We start from the raw sequence: 20,447 nt of genomic DNA, 5'->3' as shown, positions 1-20,447 counted from the left end.
AAGGGCACTCAGCAAAGCAGATGCTGGGGAAGCTCTATCTAGTGAACCAGAATTAACTTGATCTCATTGCTTCTATGCACCTTCCATAGCTGAACAGATTGATTACACTTAAATACCTTCCTTTTTAAATGATTCCACTTATTCCAGTCCTTACCTGATGCCTGCTCCTCATTGATTTTAAAGTCACTAGGGAGCTAGATGCTTCATGGTCACCAGCTGTGTGATGAAGATGGGGGAATTATATCCCTCAGTGGCAGACCCTTGTGTCTGTGTGTGGCCCTGAACTACAGGGACACAGGAGTCATCACCAGGTTTTCATAATTGTAAGTCCAGCTTCTTGTGCTTGGGCACAGCAGTTCAGCATGACTCAGTAGCATACAGGAGCATGGACTGAGCTAAGGACTGCCCAGGGAGACGGTGGATTCACCATCCTTGGAGGTGTTTAAGGAACGACTGAGTGTGCCAGTTAGCTCTCAGCTTGGACTCGATCTCAGAGGGAGGTATTTTCCAACCTCATTGATTCTGTGTGAAAGTATACAAGGATCTTACATATCAAAGAACACCCTGCCTTAATCTTGACACATTCCACCTTTTCCACCACCTGCGCCCTTGGGGCCGCCGGGACAGCCCGTCCCGCCCCTGACGGCCCGCGGGGTCCTCCGCGCCGGCAGAGGGCGCGCCAGCCGCGGGCGGTGCGGGCGGTGCGCGGCGGCCATGGCGGTGCTGCTGGAGACCACGGTGGGCGACCTGGTCATCGACCTGTACACGGAGGAGCGGCCCCGCGGTACGAGCCGAGCCCGCCGGCACCGGCTTTCCCCTGGCCGCCGCCGGCACCGGGATCGCCCCTTCCCCCCCACCCCCCGGCACCGGGTTTCCACTTGCGCGGGCGGGCGGGCGGCGGCCCCGAGCGGGCCGGAGGCGGCCCCGAGCGGGCCGGAGGCCGGGAGGCTGCAGTCAGCGCCTCCGGCCGCAAATGTAGCGTCTGCTAAAGCGGCGGGCTGCCGTGATCTTCTTTCTGAAGCTTCTTTTCTTTGAAAAGAAACGGGGAGTGGGGGAAGTGTGTTCCTGTATAACGAGCCGTGTTTAGGGTTCTTTGAATCGCTAGAGATGACTTGTAGGAAGGGAGGAAATGTTACTTCTCCTTTGAGCATTTCTCTCAGCGTTTATAGGTTGTACCCTGGTAAGTTTCGACCCAGCCTGCTCCCAAACCACTTTCCTACACATTAAACTAGGTATCTGTTACATCTATTCTTACTGTGTCTGGAGCTTCCTTTTGTAAATGTTGGAATGATTTGTTACAGCTTGTCTGAATTTCCTGAAGCTCTGCAAAGTCAAGTACTACAACTATTGTCTTATTTATAATGTACAGGTGAGTATTCTCGATTCCTTGTTTTTTGGTTGGTTTAAAATCACAAACATGAAAGCAGTATCTTATCTATTCTCCTTTGTGACAGAGGGATTTTATTATACAAACTGGTGACCCCATGGGAACTGGCCGTGGAGGGGAATCCATATTTTGGTAAGTATTTGTGTATAAAAATGATACATACATATGTACATAGATATAGATATAGATATAGATATAGATATAGATATATCTCAACAGAGAATTTATGTAAGGGAGTAGGAGTTCCCGTTAGATTGTTTTCAGCTCTCTTGGGGCAGAATTACTGGTGGGAAATAAAAATGTTGATGCATAAGCTTCTTTGGTTGTCACACTTAGATACCTTTTAAATTTCTATGCTACCTTTGGCCATTCACTGTTTTTTTCCTGGACATTGTTCTGTCTCTGACCTTAGAAGTGAAGTTACAAGTAACAACTTGTACCTACATTTCTGTCTGTTTAAAAGCTGGCAAATAACTACGTGTTTGGTAAGAGAAGTATCGTAACTAAGTGCTCTGTAGAAGACAGAATCAGTTAGCATTGTTAATACATTTATTATTACAACAAAATGTACTAAATTGAGCATGAGCAGAACATAGAGGCTCTGCTTCATTTCCTCTGTGTCTAGGAAAGTGATTCCCTTACTTATTTTAGTCATGTTGAATGTTTATAAGGAAATCACTTTTCTGACTTATTTGTCCAAGACATTTTCAGTGGTCGTGCAGACAAGAGTTGAAGAAACCATTCAAACAGCTAGGATGGAGCAAAGTGCACATGTTCTGTATGATTCCTTTGAAACAGTTGTTAAAAGTAGAATTAAAATTACAGAGCAGAACTAATTACTGGGGAGGTGCTGGGGTGCACAATATACAGCGATAAAGAGTTCAGCTGGAACAGAGACAGTGTTGCTAGAGTAGTGTTGGCTTTTGTAAGTGAGTCTGTCAGAGCCTCTTAAATATAAAACCTGGAACTCACGGATCCATGAATCACCACTCTGGTGATCCTGGGAGCAGTGTAATTGTGCTAAGCAGATGGAAGTCTAGGTTGGTAAATTTGCAAGACTTGAGCTGTCTCTGCACACAAGTAGATTAGGTTTGTTTTGATAATTCTGCTCTGTTAAAAGTCTTCTGAGACTCACTGTTATGGCAAATGGGGAAGTACAGTGTGATGAGAGAGTATCAGATCCTGTCTGGCACTAGCTTGGAGTAGGTCAGTTCATCTCTTGTACCTGTTTGCTACTGCTGCAGTCCATGAAACTGGAGTTTCTGTTCTTGCAGGCAAAGTTTAATTTGGATCTTCTCTTCACAGAGGCTAACAGCTGCTTAGCAAAATGAGTTTAAACACAACACTGTCCTTAAATTTGGGCAAATACGGGTATTGAGCATGCCTCTGTCAGTTTATGGAGTGAAATGAAATAAGTTAGACTTAAAAAATTAAAAAGAATGCAGCAATTTGCTATATCCTGTATGTCCCAAATTAATGTATGTAGTCCTGTCTGTATGATGAACTGATCTTACACATAGATTTATTGGTTTTGCGTTTATCTTGGAAGATAAATTTTTTGACATAAATTACTGCATTTTTATACTGTGGGAGAAATTATTTTTACAGAACCTACTTGAAATGTGTTGTCACTTCATGCTTCAGACAAATGTTATATACTGCATTTAAAAACATATAAATATTCCCCCCCATCCCTCCCACCCCCCAAAAAGCTTCTGTGAAGTATCCAGAGAAAAATTTGTTGTTCCCTGTAATATAAACTGTGTGAGTGTACGGGTCCATAAATATGTGCATGGGTGCAATTCTAGGTTTATTTGAAGGCCAATGTAAAAATTGTTTGAGATGTCATTTACGCTTTTATAATGTTTGATTAGCTCACTTTTAAAAAGTCCTATTTCTTGTAACATATTTGTTACATATTTTTTTCAGTCAACTGTATGGTGATCAAGCTAGATTTTTTGAGGCAGAAAAGATGCCAAGAATCAAGCACAAGAAGAAGGGAACTGTGTCCATGGTGAACAATGGCAGTGATCAGCATGGATCACAGGTCAGCATATGGTGTTGGTACAAGTCTAAGTAACTAAAATGAAAATTCCATGAGTTTACAAAAGCACAACAATGACAGTGTCATGTCAATAGCATCATCTTGTAATACAGTCAAAAGGCATGTAAGAAACCAGCCATAGCTAAATATTTTGCATAGCATTGCAGGTGCCAATGGGTATTTGGTTACAGATAGAGAAATTAAAATGCTCAGATTCAAATCCTGTCCTAGATTAATTTTTTTTTGCTAGTACTCAGTCTTGTGGTTTTTTTCTTTATTTCTTCCTCTGTGTTAATACTTTGATGTGATTTTGCCAATGTATAAAATGGTCACGAAAAAAATTCTGTAGTTAAATGGAAGTGAAAATTAAGGAAGCTGGGTTTTGAAATAATGTTGGAATGTGACTTTGTGTTAGTTTGGAAACTGAAATCATATCACAGTTTCTCCTGTATGGTTACATGAAAGTATGCATAAATAATGTAAGTTTACAGTTTTACCCCAGTGCTGGTATAAAACAGTTTTTGAAAGTGGTCTTTTTCCTTTTGCTGTTTGCTGTTCACGCACACAAAGTTTTTGCTGTGGGTAATTCTTTTTACTTATTTTGTAAGGTTTTTTTATATTTAAAGCTCATAGAACACTGTTATTTCTAAATTATTATTATTTTAGGTGCATCGTCACTTCTGTGAATTAAAATGCCTCACTTGTAATATCCATATATTTTAATTTTTAAAAAGAGGGATTTTTAACAATCACAGAACAATTTTAAAAAAGGTAGGGTTTTATTCCAGCTAGAGCTTGTAATGTGTGCAGATAATTGTGCTGCTTCTCTGCATTGTGTATATTAAGTTGCATGGTTGGGGAATTTAGGAAAAAGAGATGACATTTGTATTTATATTTAAAATGCAACCTACTAGTGTATATGCAGGCACGTGGGAATGAATGCTGTTCCCAAGAACATTATTGCAGCTTCTTCCTTGGGAAAGAAAAGTTCCAGTGAGGAGTTGCCTTACAAGTACAGTGTAGCTTAGTGTAACCTATACCAAATACTAACCTGTCTTAAGTGTGTTGTAGAGAGGATGAGGAGTGGGATGTTACCAGTCAGACTGTAAAGTGTGGGTGCAATGGTTGTGCTGTTATTTGTGCATATCTGCCTCTTCCACCCTCCTTCATTGCCAAGTGCTCTCTATCTTTAATTTGTTACCAAGTGCTCAGCTGGTATCAATTTTCATAGTTTCAGTTTTGCCTTAAAGTGAAAGATCTGATTTGTGATAAGATACTTTCCAGTGCCAGTTCGAGTTGAGCTAAGTCAGTATGTGCTAGTTCTTCTCTCAATGCTACTGCATCCTGTTTTTCAGGAGACAAGGGTTTGTGGAAGAAAGGAAAAAGGTCTGGATAGAATTAGATAAAGGTAGTACTGTGGGAGTTTTTGCCAAATTTATGAAAAAGTACCTGCTGAATGCTGCTTGGTGATCAGGTGATTTGAGCTCAGCTCCCAAGAGGTAGCCTTGCTCCTTCTGTCCTCTCTCTTTCATTGGCTGTGATGCCAGTCACAACCTTTCCTGGTCTTGCTCAACAAACTTCCCCAGCAGAGAGCTCTCTGCTCCTCCTCTGCCCATCTGGTTTTGTGCCCGATTACCAATTCAAACCAAATCACAGAAGGGTCCAGTGAGCTGCACCTGCAGGCTCGTGCAGAGGGAGATTTCCTCAGGCAGTGGCTGTGAGCTGTAGGTTGGCTCACCACGTTCTCAGAGCTGATGGAAGAAGAGCAATCTTCTACAAAAGTTGGGAAGAGTTTTTTTTCCCCCACTGAATTCAGTGAGAGTGCGTTAAGGTAAAAAGAAAGCACAATCTGAATTTTTCTATTTACTGTTCCTAGTTTTGTATCTCCTTTTGTAGTTTCTCATTACCACAGGGGAAAACCTGGATTACCTTGATGGTGTACATACAGTATTTGGAGAAGTGACAGAAGGCATGGATGTATTGAAGACAATTAATGAAACCTTTGTAGATAAGGATTTTATCCCATATCAAGATATCAGGTGTGACTGCTTTTAACATTACTTTTTGAGGAATACATTAGAATTGAATGAATTTACTTCTTTTTGGAACTAGATGAATATCATGGTATCAGGTGACCTGTACATGCTATTGCAAATAGTTTTTTACCCCAGTATTACTGGTAAAATAAACAAGTACTAAATAAACAAGTATATATGAAAATATTCAGTTATGTTGCCCTTACAAAAGCATCAGTGCTAGAATTTACAAGCACACAGGTTGTTTGGCTGTTTGGGATACAACTGAGAATTAGTGGGGCTGGTTTGCTGTTAGTTGGGTAAACCAAGTTTTACTTGCATGTAATCAAAGCTGATCTCGATTTTGTTTTCTCTAAGGATAAATCACACAGTAATTTTAGATGATCCCTTTGATGATCCACCTGGCTTGTGTGTTCCTGATCGCTCTCCAGAACCTACAAAGGAACAGCTCGATGTGAGTGTTCATGACAGGAAAAAGTTGGAAGAAATAATTAAATTATAAGTTTATCTCAATTAGTGTCCAGCACAGATTTGGCCAAAATAAGAAATCAGTCTTAAAGATTTTGTCTCTCAAGTCTATGTCCTGAAAGGCCTACACATTTTTTCACACAGGAGGTGTTGTTCAGCTGTGCCAGCTTGAGTTCTGATATGTCAAGTGCTTGTCAGTTATTTGGAGCTACTGCTGTGTTTAATCAAATGCAGCTGCTTAACCTTTGAAGAGAAGGATAAAAGCATGACTTGGATGTTCTCCTCTGTGGCTCTGGTGGAGTTAGGTTTGAAAGCTGTGTTTTAGGTTTCTATTTACAGTGTAGATAAGCAGAACATTCAGAATATTCAACATTGGTATTACTGGTTTTCTGTATACTCTGGTAGAAGACAAAATATAACTAACATTATTAATAACATAATTAATATTAAAATGGTTACTGCTGTTTTCCTTTTAAATGTGAATGGTCTGTGTTTCAGTGGAAATAATCTTGGTCATTCTTTGAGTTATATGTGCAGGCACACGTACTGTTGTGGGCTGTTTGTTCAAACAGAAGGAATTTTCTAAAAAATAATTGCAATTATTAATAATTCATCCATAGTATGCAGTTGCAGAAGTTGTATGTGAGATTATTTCCTTGTATGGAAACAAGAAAACAGTTAATTAACTGGAGAGAATATTGTTTATTTTTAAGCTTAATAGATACAAGATTGAAATTAGGGTTTCACGCGTGCACTATGGTTAATCTCTGATGTATCTTCAGATATGTTAAGAATAAGGTATTTAATAGCTCACTGCCAGCTGCATAGAGATGTGAAGACTTATACTGAGTTCTCTTCCCTTGTAGCCAGCCTGAAGATACCCCTTTTGGCATAGGAATGTCTATAAGAAAGGCATCTCTATTCTAGAGTTGCTGGTGAGGAGAATAAATTGAACCTCAAGTCCTGCCTAGGTTTAGATGTGTAAAAACAAAATTACTATTGTGATGTATTCTATTTAATGTCTTGCTAGACACAACAGGTATTTGCTGTGTTCCTTACCTTCCTTTCTGGCAGGAGCTATGTGGATTAGAAATGAGTTAACACTTGTGGTGAGATGTTGAGTATTAGGTGGGCTTATAAAAGAATTTAGAATTTAGATCACTGAATATGGTTCAGACTGGTCATGGAAGTTCAGAAATAGTTCACAGTGCCTGAAATACAAGGATAACATCATCTCTTTTTTTCTAATCTAAGTGGGAAGAACAGAATGAAGGCCCAGTTCTGTAAACATACAGTGCTTAAGCATTTTTCATGTCTTGAGGGGTGAGGGGAGAGGTCATCCAAGTAATAGTTGGAAAGTGAGAAAGAATTTTTGACCATGGCTTGGTAATAAATAGCCTTTTCCTTCATTTTTCAGAGTGGCAGAATAGGAGCAGATGAAGAAATTGATGACATGAAAGGACGGTCTGCAGATGAAATAGAAGAAGTTCAGGCAGAAAAAGAAGCAAAAACTCGTGCCATTCTTCTGGAAATGGTGAACTTCTTTCTGTATTTACCTTTTAGATCTTATTCCAGTGTGCATGCATGTTATTAAGTCTAGGGGGATGCGTACTACTTATCTTGAAATTATTTATCTGGTTATGATGTCATGTTTCAGAATCTGCTGTTAAATATCTGTTGTACAATGAAAGGATTGAGCATGAGCACTCGTGGTTTTCTGGTAAAACCAATGATACTTCATTGTCAAAGTGGGCCAGCGGAGGCTTTCTAAAAACTTGCTAGAAATGCATCCAGTTAAAAAATGTAACATACATAGTGTGCTGCTGCATACCTCCAGTCCTAGTAGAGGTTTAGCATGTGTGGGAGAGAGCTGAGCTAGTTTGTGACAAACTCCAGAAAAGCATACAAACCATTGAAGGATGAGTGGATCCATCTCACGTTTTTACAACTACCAAATTCAAATTTATGGTGAATAGTTTGCAGCAGAGACTAATTCCAAGGTCAAGCCAGATCTGGCCTCAAGATTGCAGAAGATTTGTAGGGACAAAAAGGGTACACTTGCACCTTTTAGAACTGTCTGTCTGTTATGTTAAGAACAGGAAAAGCAAAGTCAAATGTATTTGTGAAGTTCCGTGGAGTCCAGCGGTGGAATTGCAAATAAGTAGTAAATTTTAGGTGCTACAGAAAACACTTTTTTGTGACACTGAGTAGGAAAAATATTTTATTAAGTTTTGATTTTGTGATGGGAATGCGAGATGACGCAAAAGATGTGTTCCCAGTGTGCTGTGCTGCCTGTAGAGAGTTTTAGGCAGAAGTGATGAATGTCTTTTTTCTGTATCCCAGGTGGGAGACTTACCAGATGCAGACATCAAGCCGCCAGAAAATGTGCTGTTTGTTTGTAAACTGAATCCTGTGACCACAGGTGAAGACCTGGAGATAATATTTTCACGATTTGGTCCCATTAAAAGGTAATTATGATAAAAGGGAAAACCGTCTTTGTTGAAACTCAGCTTGCTTCCTCCCAGTCTGTTTAGGTTTGGCTATTAAGGAGTAGTCTGGTGTCTCAGGAGATTTATGTTCTGTTTGGATAGAGACCACAACAATGGGGATACAAAGGCAGATCTAGCTAGATGAGTATCCTGTCCCAGCAGTGGTTTTAAGGGAAAGCCTAGGGAAGTGTAGGGAACCAAGAAAGCGCATGACACTCCTCCCTGCCCCATGTCCTCTCACTCCTTTTGACAGTTTTTATATCAGATGCTTAACGAGCTGGATACAGTCTCTGGGTTTTTCTTTCCTGTGGGAGTATGTATGATTTGGGATAAAGAAGCAAACATCTGTGGCATCTGATATACTCCTTGTAAGATGTTCCTCATTCCTACTGCCCTTCTCAGTTTTGACCTTGGCTTCTAGTAGTTTCATCTGATTGCTCCTTGTACTGCTATCAGAAGACATGATGGGCAATGAAATCTGCTTTCCTGCACTCCTCTGTCCTACACCCCAAAGTTATTTTTTTTCCATGCTAAGAGCACTAGTCTACATATCCATGCTTCTTCGTAGTAGAGACTTCCTTACCTTGTTTTGCTTTTCTTAACCTTTTCCTTTTCCTTTCATCACAAGATGAGAGAACCAGAACTGCACATGGTTTTGAAGAAATTACAGATTTACAGTGGAACAGTTTTGTTCTCTGTATTACTCTCAACTCCTTTTCTAGTGAATGCTAAAGCTGTTTTTTTCCTTTGAGATTTTTGTTTACAATATACAGTTAGGGTTCCATCCATGCATATCTTGTTGCATTTATTTATATCATATTGAGGTAATTTGCTGTTTTGTTGGTCTTGTAAGGGCTCTCTGCAACTTTTTCAGTCTTTATTTTTGCTACCTTTAACAATTTAATATCATCAGCACAATTTAGTACCGTCAGCAAACTTTGAATTAGTTTACTCTTACCTGGTCTTTTGCATGTTTATCAATGCAAAGATGTTCCTTACGCCCTTACTGCTTACTTTCCCCAAAAGCCTTTGGTGCGGCAGTTTATCAGAATTTGCAGAGGGATTTCAAAAGACTGCGTGGAATTCATCATCATCACCACAACACATGAGCGTATTGACTCTCTCAGAGCACTTCACTTAAGTTTATTCAGGTGGTCTGGAGTAGGTCCTGTGTATTGAGATGGATGCTAACTCTGTTCTGCTTGGAGTTTCTAGCAGTTTGTGCAGTACTGGCACACAGGCCTGCAGGCTCCCAGATCCTAAGCTATCCCAGATCTGTGTGTGGGGGTGAAATTGGCATTATGTGCCACTCTTACAATCCAGCGTGATTTGTCTATGCCTTAGGGATTTCTAAGTTTTTTTCCTCTCTCAGTTTGTTTACTACCTCTTCAGCAGACCTCCCACTTTCAGATAGGTTCTCAGAATAATCCATGAAGGAGAGTTCTTGCACAAAGCCATTCTTCCTTCTGCTGCAAAGAATTCCTATAGCTTGTCTGAATAGCATTATGTACTACTTCTTTTCTTGTTCTTTTCCCCCCAGCTTTTTGATTGTAGATCCTGATTTGTCACTTCCTCAGTACACATAGGGGAGGTCTCTCATTAAGTCTCACCTTAATGTCACATTTCCTGCCCTTCTTGCCTCCTTCAGTATCCTGTAGTCAGAATTCTTATGTCAAGTACAAGAGTTGGGTAATACTGATGCAATATTGTATTCTTCCCATTTTGCTCTACTTACTTAGTACTTTCAGGCTTCTTATTTTTGGCCAGTGACCTGCCTGATAAAAAGACAGGCTGCTAAACAGGTGCTTTCTAAGAAGAGAAAGTTTGTCACAGGATGTTTGTTTAAACTTTGCTTTAAATGACCGAGAAAACAGAATGTGAAATTTCTTGTCTTGCATTAGTGAAATGCAAAAAAATTAATAACAAACAGCAATGTTGTAAAATACATTTTGTTTCACCAATTAGAAATCCATCTCTAGTTCTACACTTCATGGTAGCCACTTGTGAGTTTACTATAGTTGCTCAAAATAGTGTCTCATGCATTTTTTCTTGCAGATGCCCCCAGATCAGTAGAGGCTCTCAGAATCAAGTGTTATAATACCTTCAAGGTGTTTTGGCTTTGTGGGTTGGGGTTTTGGGGTTTTTCTTTTAACTTTTACTCTCCCTTTTAAGCAGTGCTGTCCTATCTTGCATTTTTTTCTCCAATAGCATTAACATTTTGATTTCATATCAATTTTTCAGCTGTGAAGTGATCCGAGACTGGAAGACTGGTGAATCTCTTTGTTATGCTTTCATTGAGTTTGAAAAGGTATGGGTTTTCAGTATAAACTGTATGTAGATTCTGCATGTAAAAGCCCCTTTTTGGTGTACTTCCTTTAAGGAAAAACACTGACATCTTCAAGTGTGGGGTAGCTAATATTTACTCTTACTGACTTGGTTATACAAGTTGTAGGTCCTAAATGAGACAAACATTTAAGTCTTTCTCTGTTTGAGCAAGCAGTGCAAAAATGTTCTTAGGTTGTCTTGAAACCAGTGGGAGGGGATCAGGCCCTTTTTTTCCCCAGAGCACATTAGGACTTTGAAGAGTTAAAGAAGGGAATGCTAGGAGCATGCAGCATAAAGAGAGGAGGGTGTATGGAATAAGATAGGTCAGTGTGTACAGTAGTGTTCTCTTCTGGGTTTGTAAATGATGCTTGCGGTATCAACACACTGCTCTTACTGTGAGACTAATGGCAGCAGTTCTCTTGGTGGTGCATAGTTTTGTGTGTGCTGGTATCTCTCATCTGTGAGGAAAACACTGGAAAAGTGTTCTCACTTTTCTTTAGCCTACTTATGTAGTTAAAATGGAGCTTTTATTAGTTGTCCTATTTTCCTTTCTTTTTTTCCTGAATGTATTACATGTGCCAAACGTGTAGCTGGATTGGCAAATTTTTAAAATAGTGAAATGAACTGAAGAATTGGGATTTGAAATGCTGATATTCAGACAAAGCATAACTATTTCTTTTGGAATGGTACAATGCAAGAACTGTGGTGCTTTAGTCAATTTCAGAAAGAAATGTATGCCACTGCTGAATTTGTGTTCAAGCTCTTCAGTGAATATTCCTATGAAATAATTGTGACTCAAGATTTTCCTGGTTAATATCAGGAGGAAGACTGTGAGAAAGCCTACTTCAAAATGGACAATGTGCTGATAGATGACAGACGGATACATGTGGATTTTAGCCAGTCTGTTGCAAAGATTAAATGGAAGGGAAAAGGTAGGTACATTTGTAATTCTTTTATCCTCATAACTTAATAATCCATGACTCGTAAACTAAGCATTATATAAAGAGTTAGGAATTTAAATCATCTCATCTTCAGGGCTATCAATTTCCCTGGTACTGTAATAAATAGTGCAACACAGTTGTTAGCTCTTCCCTTCATTTGTTTCATAAGAAAAACTAGAAGGGTTTCCTACTGTTACATTAACATTGCATTGCCACTGATTACCTTTTTAGTCAATGTATTTTTGCCACTAAAACATTTTTTTGTCTCAAACTTTGGACATTGGTTTTTTTTATATTACTTATTAGCAAAATAATATGACAATAATTGTTATTTTCTAGTTTCTTTTCTTTATTCACTATATGATAATCAGGTGTATACAAGAAAAAGTCAGTATTTAGGCCAGGGATTTCTGCTCTTCACCTCCTGTAGGTCAAACATACTGAATGGCAGGCAGGTTGTATGTTACAAAAACCCATTTTCAGGTGTTTGAGGATGTTTTGGAAGGAAAAGGATGGTGGAAGAGGTGGATGCAGTGGTTATTTGATTACTGGGGGCGTGAAGAAAACACTGGACTTGGAGAGGTGTCTGTGCATTGCATTGGTGACATTCTTGTGTGTCGTCTTCTAAAAATGCAGTCAGCCCTCAGTTGTTGGGATGCAGTTTCTCCAGATGGGGTTCTGGTCATGAATATTGGGGTACTGGAGCTTGTCCTCACAGAGCTGAGATGACTCTGTAGTCTGTCTGTACCAGATGCTGCAGTGCATCCTGTATTGACTGCCTGCGTGGGAAACTCCATCTGAGGTCTAAATTGTCCAAAATATTGGAAAGCTAACTGTATTGCCGTCTTGTGCTTCTATGGTACCCAAAAAATGACCTTCCTACCCTCGGTAGTGGTTTCTGGCCTAGCCAGTGAGTGTTGCAGTTCTAAGCGTGGCCGTGGGAGGGCAGCACGTTGCTGTAGTTTGTTGATCTGTGCGCTGGTACTTCAGTGAGTGAATGGAAACTGAAGTCTGTAGTGTCCCTCTTTAAATCTAGACGTGAACAACTTTTTTTCTTAGTTTTCTGTTTGAATTCTTAAGCTGTAGCTGTTTCAGAAGTTTCCCCTCAGTGCAGACCAGAGCAAAAAGTCATTTAATAATGAGAACAGTCTGTGAGCTTTCATGGTAACAGAATTTTAAGCAGTGTGATATAGGACCTGTAATAAAAATGGGCCTAAGCCAGTTGCTGAAGCCTGATTTATGATCCTCTTCATGTGTTGTCTGTGCTGGACATGAATGAGGAGAAAGCTGGATGTTGTTCAATGGGATCTGCAAGCAAGAGAAGGACAGAACATCACAGCTTGTCCTGCTCTTTTCTACTCTGTTACGCAGATGTCAGTGTTGTTTCTGGAACTGGATTCTTCTGTGGACCTCTCTATGGTTATAAACAGCCCATAAATCATAATCAGAACTTAATGATAGCTGTGAGTCTTGGTTGTGTTTGTGGTTAGAGTGAAATGAATATATTTTTCTGTGGACAGGTGGGAGGTATACCAAGGAAGATTTCAAGGACTATGAGAAGGAACGTGACAAGCCTTCAAAACTTGCTCTGAAAGAGAAGGTAAAACCAAAGCAAGAGTATCCTTTTTCTGCTCAAAGGTACTTTTTGAATTAAGTAGAGTTTATGAAAACAGTCTGGAAAAAACTTCTTATTTTTAAAGCCTGCCAAATGGATGTTTCCCTGCTACTTCATATAACCATTTGGTGTTTGAGATGTAATTAAGCATTTTTTGTTTTTCACGTTTTAAGCTTTGATGAATTTAGTCAAATCAGAATATGCTGTTTCACATCCATGTTGTGTGCAGGTAAATAATGTTTTGAGTCTGAAATACGTGTTAAGTCTTGGTAAACTCATGTCGGATAAACAGGGATTTGTTTGCTTCCCGGGCTGTTGTGTTCTGCTCCTTACTGATATTGGGTGACAAATCTGTCCTTAACCAACTCCATCAGCACCAAATATGACCTTGTGCTGGATGAGGATATAGAAGAGTCTCACACAAGTCAGTCACACTTGGCTAAAAAACAAAAGAAGAAAAAGCACCACCACTCTGAAGATGAAGATGACGACAAGAGGACCAAAAAATCTAAGGTACTTGCCTCTTCATGCATTAACCTTATGCCTGTTCATTGTTTTCCTCATGAAAGAAGCCAGGAAAAAAAAGTCTGATATTGAATAAGGACATGACGTGCAAAGTCCCATGTAAAACACAGCAGTTGTAAACCTACAGAAGGCTGATGTTAATATTTGATTATGGAAGAGGGTTTCCGGATCCTCCTGGACTTTTGAAGCTTGGCACGTCTAGATGGCTTTTTGCCAAAACATCCTGAAGAGGTAATGTAGCCTCTCGTAAAGTAGGGGATCTTTAGCACTTTGAACCTGTTGTTCACATATTCCCAGTCATAAACTAGTAGTTAATCATATTTCCGGACTGTAGGCTATTTCTCATTTTCTTGCCAGACCATCTTATGTTGGGTTTTTCCTATATGGAGTTGGAACACAGTCTCTTTACGTTATCTTTTTGTATTTGTCCTTAACTGTTTTGGAAGTGTTTGTGTAAAATCTGCATGTGGGTTTGCTTGCATCTGTAATGTGCAAGCGTATGGTGCTGTGAGGCTGGGACTGTGGAGGAGAGCACCAGGAGACAGTAGTTCTGTCATTCATTAGTTCCACTGCAGCCTGTCATTTCTGTGAACTTGGGATAGTCAAGATGTGGTGTTTCATGGAAACAAAGTCTGCAGTGAGAAAGTGGAGGGTTAACCGCTACTGAAGTGAGCATTAGGAAGAATGAAAAAAAGAAATGAAAAAGAAAAAAACCTGAACCCCACTATTTTAACAGTGCAAGTTTTATGAGTGAGAACAAACCTGTGTTCTAGCAAATTTGCAGAAAGTGAAAGTTTCAGCCACAGCATATCAGGCCATTGTCCCATCCTGAGTTTTGAGTACTGCTGTAAGATCTGTGTACACAGAGCATACGTGATTCTGTTCTTATACATCACTTCTTGCTGGGATGCTTAAAAGTAATTTTTCTCATGAACATCAGCAATTAAAATCTTTCTGTGCCAGCAGTAAGCCCTATTGCTCATTCATGGACCCAGGCTTTTTGTCACTGTACTAATTCAGTCAGGGGCCTTTGAGTGGAGGGGAGGGACTTTTTCAGATCGGTAAAGTCTTGACTGGAGCATGTACATACAAGAGATACTGACTAATGTTGGTTTTGTCTTCCTCCTGACTGGCTGAGTGAAACTGTTGCTTTAGCCTTCTTGAAACAGGTATTTTTGCTGGTAATCTTTGTTCCTGATTGTTCAGGAATTACACCCATGGAACTGGCTGGTCATGCATTATCAGCAGAGAACATTTTAAAATTGTTTAGAAGTCTTCACCCCTGCAGGTGGCACAGAAAGTGCTGGCAGCAGTAGGTTGTCAACATCTGTTCTAATTGTTGCAAAGGGATTGTGAGACTTCGTAGCACAAAAACATGAACAAGGACAGGGATTCCTGGTGCTATTTTCAGGTTCTGGAATAGAATATATTCTAGTGCTTGACTATGTGAGCTCTTCTGTGTTTATGTGTATCTTTTTGTGATTTAGTCACCTGCTCCTTATGTGGTTTGATCTCACCTGCTGCTGCTGTGTTCTGGTATCTTCTTTCCCACAGCTTTCTTCTCTCTTAGTCATCTTTACCCATTTTGCTATAGGTAGCTTAGCTTTCTTATGTCCAAAATCACAGGTGGAGGCTTACTTCTATTCTCTGATGGCAAGCATCATAGTTCCCTCTTAAAGTTGTGAAAATTAATTTCTGGGAAGAATTTTTCTCTCTGGATTTGAATATTCTCGTGAGTGTGTACAGTACGATATGCACATACTGAGCAGTATGTACTGAGTCTCACACAGACAATATTTTGGGTATGGCCTCTTTAGTGAAATCAGCAGGCAGCTTAGATGACAAATCCTGTTTAGCATATACAAAATTTTAATTTTATTTTTTACTATTCATACTTTGAGCATTATATGTGGAACTCAGGGGAAGCAAGCATGTTTCTGAGGTGGAGCGTGTTCAGTGTGAACAGTGAGTCCAGCACAAAGCATAACAGGATGGAAACTTTTTAGTGAATGGTAGCATTTTTAGTATAGGCAAACAAAGCATTCTCCCATAACCCTATTTTGTAAATCACTGAATGTATTTGAGGTAAAAACTTTTCAATAAAACAGCAGACCTTCCACAACTCATCAGCCAAAGACGACAGTAGCCATGCTTCATACAGAAACTTCCACCCCGTAGTCCATACCATGGCAGAGATTTTAATTAAGAGAGATCAGGGGCTTATAATGGGAAGTTCTGGCAACTGGAACTGCAGTTTGTGCTATCAACTCTAGCTATGACTTGAAGGGGTTTTATTTTCTCAATAGTTTCCATGATGATGAGTTGTTTTTCTGTTCTCTTGCTGGTGTTACGTTGTTTTCTTTAGTATATTTTGACTCATCCTTTTCTTGGTCTGACACCTGTTTCCTGAATCTTTGGCCTCTGTGTTGATGTTTCAAGAATGTATTTTTCAGTCTTGTGGTGTTTGACTTGATTCCAGTGGGTAGAAGAGGTAGGGTGCTGGGGCTTACTTTTAGTAGGCAACAGGATGTGGGTCAGGGGCAGGAGGGTAGACTCCCATGTGGGTTTGTGAATAGGATTTGGTAGAGTTTTTTTGAATACAGGTCATGCTTCTGCCTGAGATTGATATTATGACTTCGTTCCCCTTCCAGTTTTTTCTGTGTGTTTTCTCTTGGATTTTATTTTTTAAGATAACTGGATCTGTGAAGTAGTATAGCCTATCCAATAGATTTTTGTGAGACATAGGGGCTTCCTGATTTCAGGTTTCTGCAGTGCATGGTTTTGGCAGAGGTACTGATTTTTCTGGTTTTAATTTCCTGCTTTTACTGCTTATTGGACACTGTTCCCTTTATATTCAGGGTCAAGTTTTATCAAAATCCCCCCCCAAAAAGGCACTCTTTGTTTGTTTGCTCCTTTTAACCTTTAGCTAGTGTGTTTAATGTATGTGAGAGGTGGCAAATGCATTCTACTTTTGTGGTCATGTTATTTATAGTTATTTCACCTGCAACTGCTGTTTAGCAAGTTACTACTTTTGACAAAATCAGCCATGAACTTCCAGAGCAGCATCTTTCCCTCTTTCCTTATTTCCTTCTTCATGTGTGTTGCAACACAGTGCTGGATTAAGAATTGGGGTGATCATCACTTACTCATGGACTGATGAGAGGCTGTGATCCTGGATTGAGAAGTACATATTTCAGCAGTAAGAGAGAGCTTGTTTTTAAGTAGGGATCTTTTTCTTCTTCCAAAACAGCATGTTTTTGAGTTTCAGGTATAAAAATTTGATTTCAAAATACCATTATTTTTAGTAATTTAGTGTGTTTTAAAAATGAGCTTTTTCTATGCCAAAGACTAAAATGAAAAATCTTATTTAAGGGGAAATGTAACTTACGCTGGCAAGAAATTAAGATGCAGTTCATTCTGTTCAAATTACACATTTTTTTCTTTACATTGTGATCATATTAGCTATATGTGGTGACTTTTTTGTGTTACTTTCAGACTTGTCCTGTACACCTGTACTTTAAATGCTTCTGTGAAGGTTACTGTGCTTGTCTAACTCAATGCTTGTATGACTTCTAATCCTTTCAGCAAGTTGTCCTTTTCTATGGCATTCAGTATGGGCTATTTGTAACTTGAAGTGTTCACTCACCTGTTCCTGGCCCCACTTAGCCAGTAGCCTGTCTCCAGTGTTTACTTGGTAGATTGTTCAACTGAGTGCTGTCCTGCTTTTCTCCCATTTCTCCCATGTGCTGGGAGGAATCTCCAGCAACAAACCTGTTAGGAGGCAGCCATACACCAATCCCACCATTTCATTTTCTGGCCAATATTTTTTGTCTTGTTCTTCTCTACCCCTCCACCAGCATGTCTGTCATCTGATGTTTACTCAGGCCTTGTCACAGATGGGCTTGAAACCTATTGGGCTGTTTCAAGCATATGGAGAGTGAGGCTTTTGGGTACAAGAGTAATATGGCTATGTGTCATTTTGAGGATGAATGGACAAAGCTCTTATAAGTAGCTGGAAGCACCACTGAGTCTTTTTGGCAGATCCAGATTTTAAAATCTGTACTGAAATAAAGTTTGATGTTAAAGATGTGGAATAGGCATTTGGCCACCACTGAGATTTCTGTACCCAGCAGTAGCAGAATTTTTTTGTTAAAGATCAAACCTGTGATTATTTGTGTGTCTGTTTATCCAGGGCGTTTATGTTGCTTATTGTAACCCTAGTATTTCAGTATTATCAGTGTCATTCTAAAGGTGGTGTTTGCTCTGGGAACCGCCCCAGTCACTGGCTTTCTGCATAAAATCTGTTCGAAGTAGAGTTTTTTACTTTTCTTTTAAATAAATGAAGTTTGCTTGTTTGTACATGGAGTATAGGTTTTAGCCATACAGTTGTAAAGGCTGCTGTCAATGTACATACTTAGAAAAATAATATCTGAAATGAGGAAAGAAATACTGTGTGATTTAATGCAGACATTTTTCTTAATTCATATTGATCTGTGCTTAACAGTGCTGTTACTAAAATCCCTTAAAATTGTATCTCTCTGTTAGCACATACAGTGATACTAAACTGTCAGGTTGTTCATTTTGCTGAAGCCTAGAATTTAGGCCGTTAAGAATTATTGCAGGCAGGTCTTAAAAAATGTTATGCATCTGCATAGCACTGGAATGCCTGTGGGGCTTGAACCAAAACTTACAGAAATACTTGCATTGCTTAGGTAAAAAATCCAATATCCAAATCTAGCTTACAGACTTGTTCGATGCTTGTGAAGAATTTGGTAATATCCATCTGAGTGGAGTCCCTGTTATAACCAATTTTTGCTAAAGCTCCTTAGGCCGTACAAGAAGCATGCCTGACAGCCATGCTTTTTTTCCATAAACACTGACAGAAACTTACTTGTAAACTTACTTTTTCCAGATGGTTTCAGTGGGGTATTTTTGTGTTACCTTTTTCAAATCATCATGGATGTGAATCTCTTTAAGGTAGTATCAGCCGTAGCTAAGGAACCACCTTAGTTCCTTCCTTCTCTAGTTCTCTTCATGCCTTTGTATGTTTTCCTCCTCTTGTTTGTAACTGCATTTCTGTCCAATTCCTTTGACAGGATTCTGACCGAAAGCATGAAGAACACTGTAGGGAGAGGACCAAGAGTGACAAGAAAGACAGGCATCGGAGCCGCAGCCGTTCTCAGGAGAGAGATTACACTTACAGCAGGCAAAAGGACAAATACAGAGAAGATGTCCGAGTAAGAGACTGGGATAAAAAAGCAGACAGAAGCAGAAGTCCTAAGAAATCAAAAGATAAAGAGAGATCCAAATACAGATGAAGGACAAGAAAAAAGACAGAGGGGAAGTAAAATAATAAATTAAACTTTTTTCTTTTGTGATAGTGGTTTTTTTCTAGTACTTGCTGTAGTGTCTGACTGCAATATGCAGTAAGATTCTATAGCTTGATACCCCTCATTGGAACATGATCTGCTAATTCTAAAATTCAAGATGAATCGCTGCAAATTGCTCTACCCTGGAGTGCCAGTAGCTAGAGCATTTCAATGGATTGTGCAGAAGGAGAACTTCTTATTAAGATGATTCTTTGGGAAGGCTGGTATTATAGGAACAAAAGCAGCTGAAATCACCCCATGGCAGAAAATTCTGACTAAGCAGGCCAGGCCAGATGACCATAATCTCCAGACCTAAGCTGAGTGGGGATACTGAGGATATTTAATACAGGAATGTACTTTCTAGCAGCATCCGCTCTGTCTTTGCTTTGTTAAAAACAAAGCTAGAGTCCAACATCTTTGGTGCTTGTGGTAGTTAGAAAACAGAATGAAAATAACCCACCTTCCTCTGTAATGTTGAGAATAACATTGAAAATGTCACAGCAGAAACATCAGCTTCTTCACTTTGACATAGCTGAGGCCTGTTTGAAGGGGGACTCCTCATGCTTTAGGGTCTTTGTTCTTTAGTTGAAGGCTTAGAAACTAGCTCCTCAGTTTTCTGTTGGATTCCTTTACAGCTTAAAAATGTGATGTAGATTCTAAATTGTTTTATTCCATGTATTTGAGTAAGTTTGATATCTATTTTGATGTCATGCATTACAGTTCCTTTAGTTCTCTGTAGTCTTTGGCTTGAGTCCAAGGCTTAAAGTGGACTTGACTATAAAGTGTACTTGTCTAGGAAGCTGCCTTTTGATGAATCTCTAATTTTTATGTCCTTCAAAGTATGGAACTAGAAATCCAGGGCTTCCATAACTGTCTTCTGGCAAAACATTTCTAACCCTCTGTCGCGGGTTCGGTTTGTAACCAGGCAGAAACACCAATTTAGTGTAGTGGTTTGGTCCAAAATACTCATTATTGTTTATCTGCTGTGAGATAAGAATTAGGAGAAATGCAAAGCAGGCACCAAACTTGAAAGAATATAAAGAAGTTTATTAACAGACCTAAAAGAGGGAAAAAAAAAAATTATACCACCTTCAGAACTCTCCTCCTCCCCCCACCTTCCTCCCTTCTCCCACTGACAAGGTAAAAAGACAACCCTTAAGGATGTTCAGTCTGTTACCACTTCCATAATAACCTTGTTCAGTCCATTTAGAAAGAGAAGTCTCTTCTTGCTCGTGCTATGAAAACATT

The 20,447-nt window shown here is 39.5% G+C and overlaps 1 protein-coding gene across 2 annotated transcripts; it reads left to right on the top strand.

The window, feature by feature from the left end:
* Positions 1-689: 689 nt before the first annotated feature.
* PPIL4 (peptidylprolyl isomerase like 4) lies at positions 690-19,203 on the top strand. 2 transcript variants are annotated; one of them, XM_048299007.1, is made up of 13 exons: positions 690-784; positions 1,302-1,369; positions 1,455-1,519; positions 3,317-3,434; positions 5,328-5,470; positions 5,825-5,921; positions 7,353-7,469; positions 8,279-8,403; positions 10,666-10,732; positions 11,570-11,681; positions 13,211-13,307; positions 13,680-13,818; positions 18,927-19,203. In XM_048299007.1, the coding sequence occupies exons 1-13, from the start codon at positions 715-717 to the stop codon at positions 19,146-19,148; spliced, it is 1,440 nt and encodes a 479-aa protein (XP_048154964.1). In that variant the 5' UTR covers positions 690-714; the 3' UTR covers positions 19,149-19,203. The 2 variants fall into 2 exon arrangements, with proteins under 2 accessions (XP_048154964.1, XP_048154963.1); XM_048299006.1 differs by lacking the exon at positions 690-784 and adding an exon at positions 950-1,180.
* Positions 19,204-20,447: the final 1,244 nt, after the last annotated feature.

The sequence above is a fragment of the Corvus hawaiiensis genome, chromosome 3 (genome assembly GCF_020740725.1).
Source record: "Corvus hawaiiensis isolate bCorHaw1 chromosome 3, bCorHaw1.pri.cur, whole genome shotgun sequence".
Taxonomy (NCBI): Eukaryota; Metazoa; Chordata; class Aves; order Passeriformes; family Corvidae; genus Corvus; species Corvus hawaiiensis.
Note: the sequence above shows the minus strand (reverse complement) of the source record. Positions and strands in the feature narration are given on the sequence as shown.

What these genes read in the sequence shown, in the direction of transcription:
- PPIL4 (XM_048299006.1), top strand. Translation starts at nt 1,108, where the DNA reads ATGACTTGTAGGAAGGGAGGAAATGTTACTTCTCCTTTGAGCATTTCT. An exon ending in GTGATCAGCATGGATCACAG is followed by an intron (nt 3,435 to 5,327) that starts GTCAGCATATGG and finishes CTCCTTTTGTAG; the next exon opens with TTTCTCATTACCACAGGGGA. An exon ending in AAGGTAAAACCAAAGCAAGA is followed by an intron (nt 13,308 to 13,679) that starts GTATCCTTTTTC and finishes CAACTCCATCAG; the next exon opens with CACCAAATATGACCTTGTGC.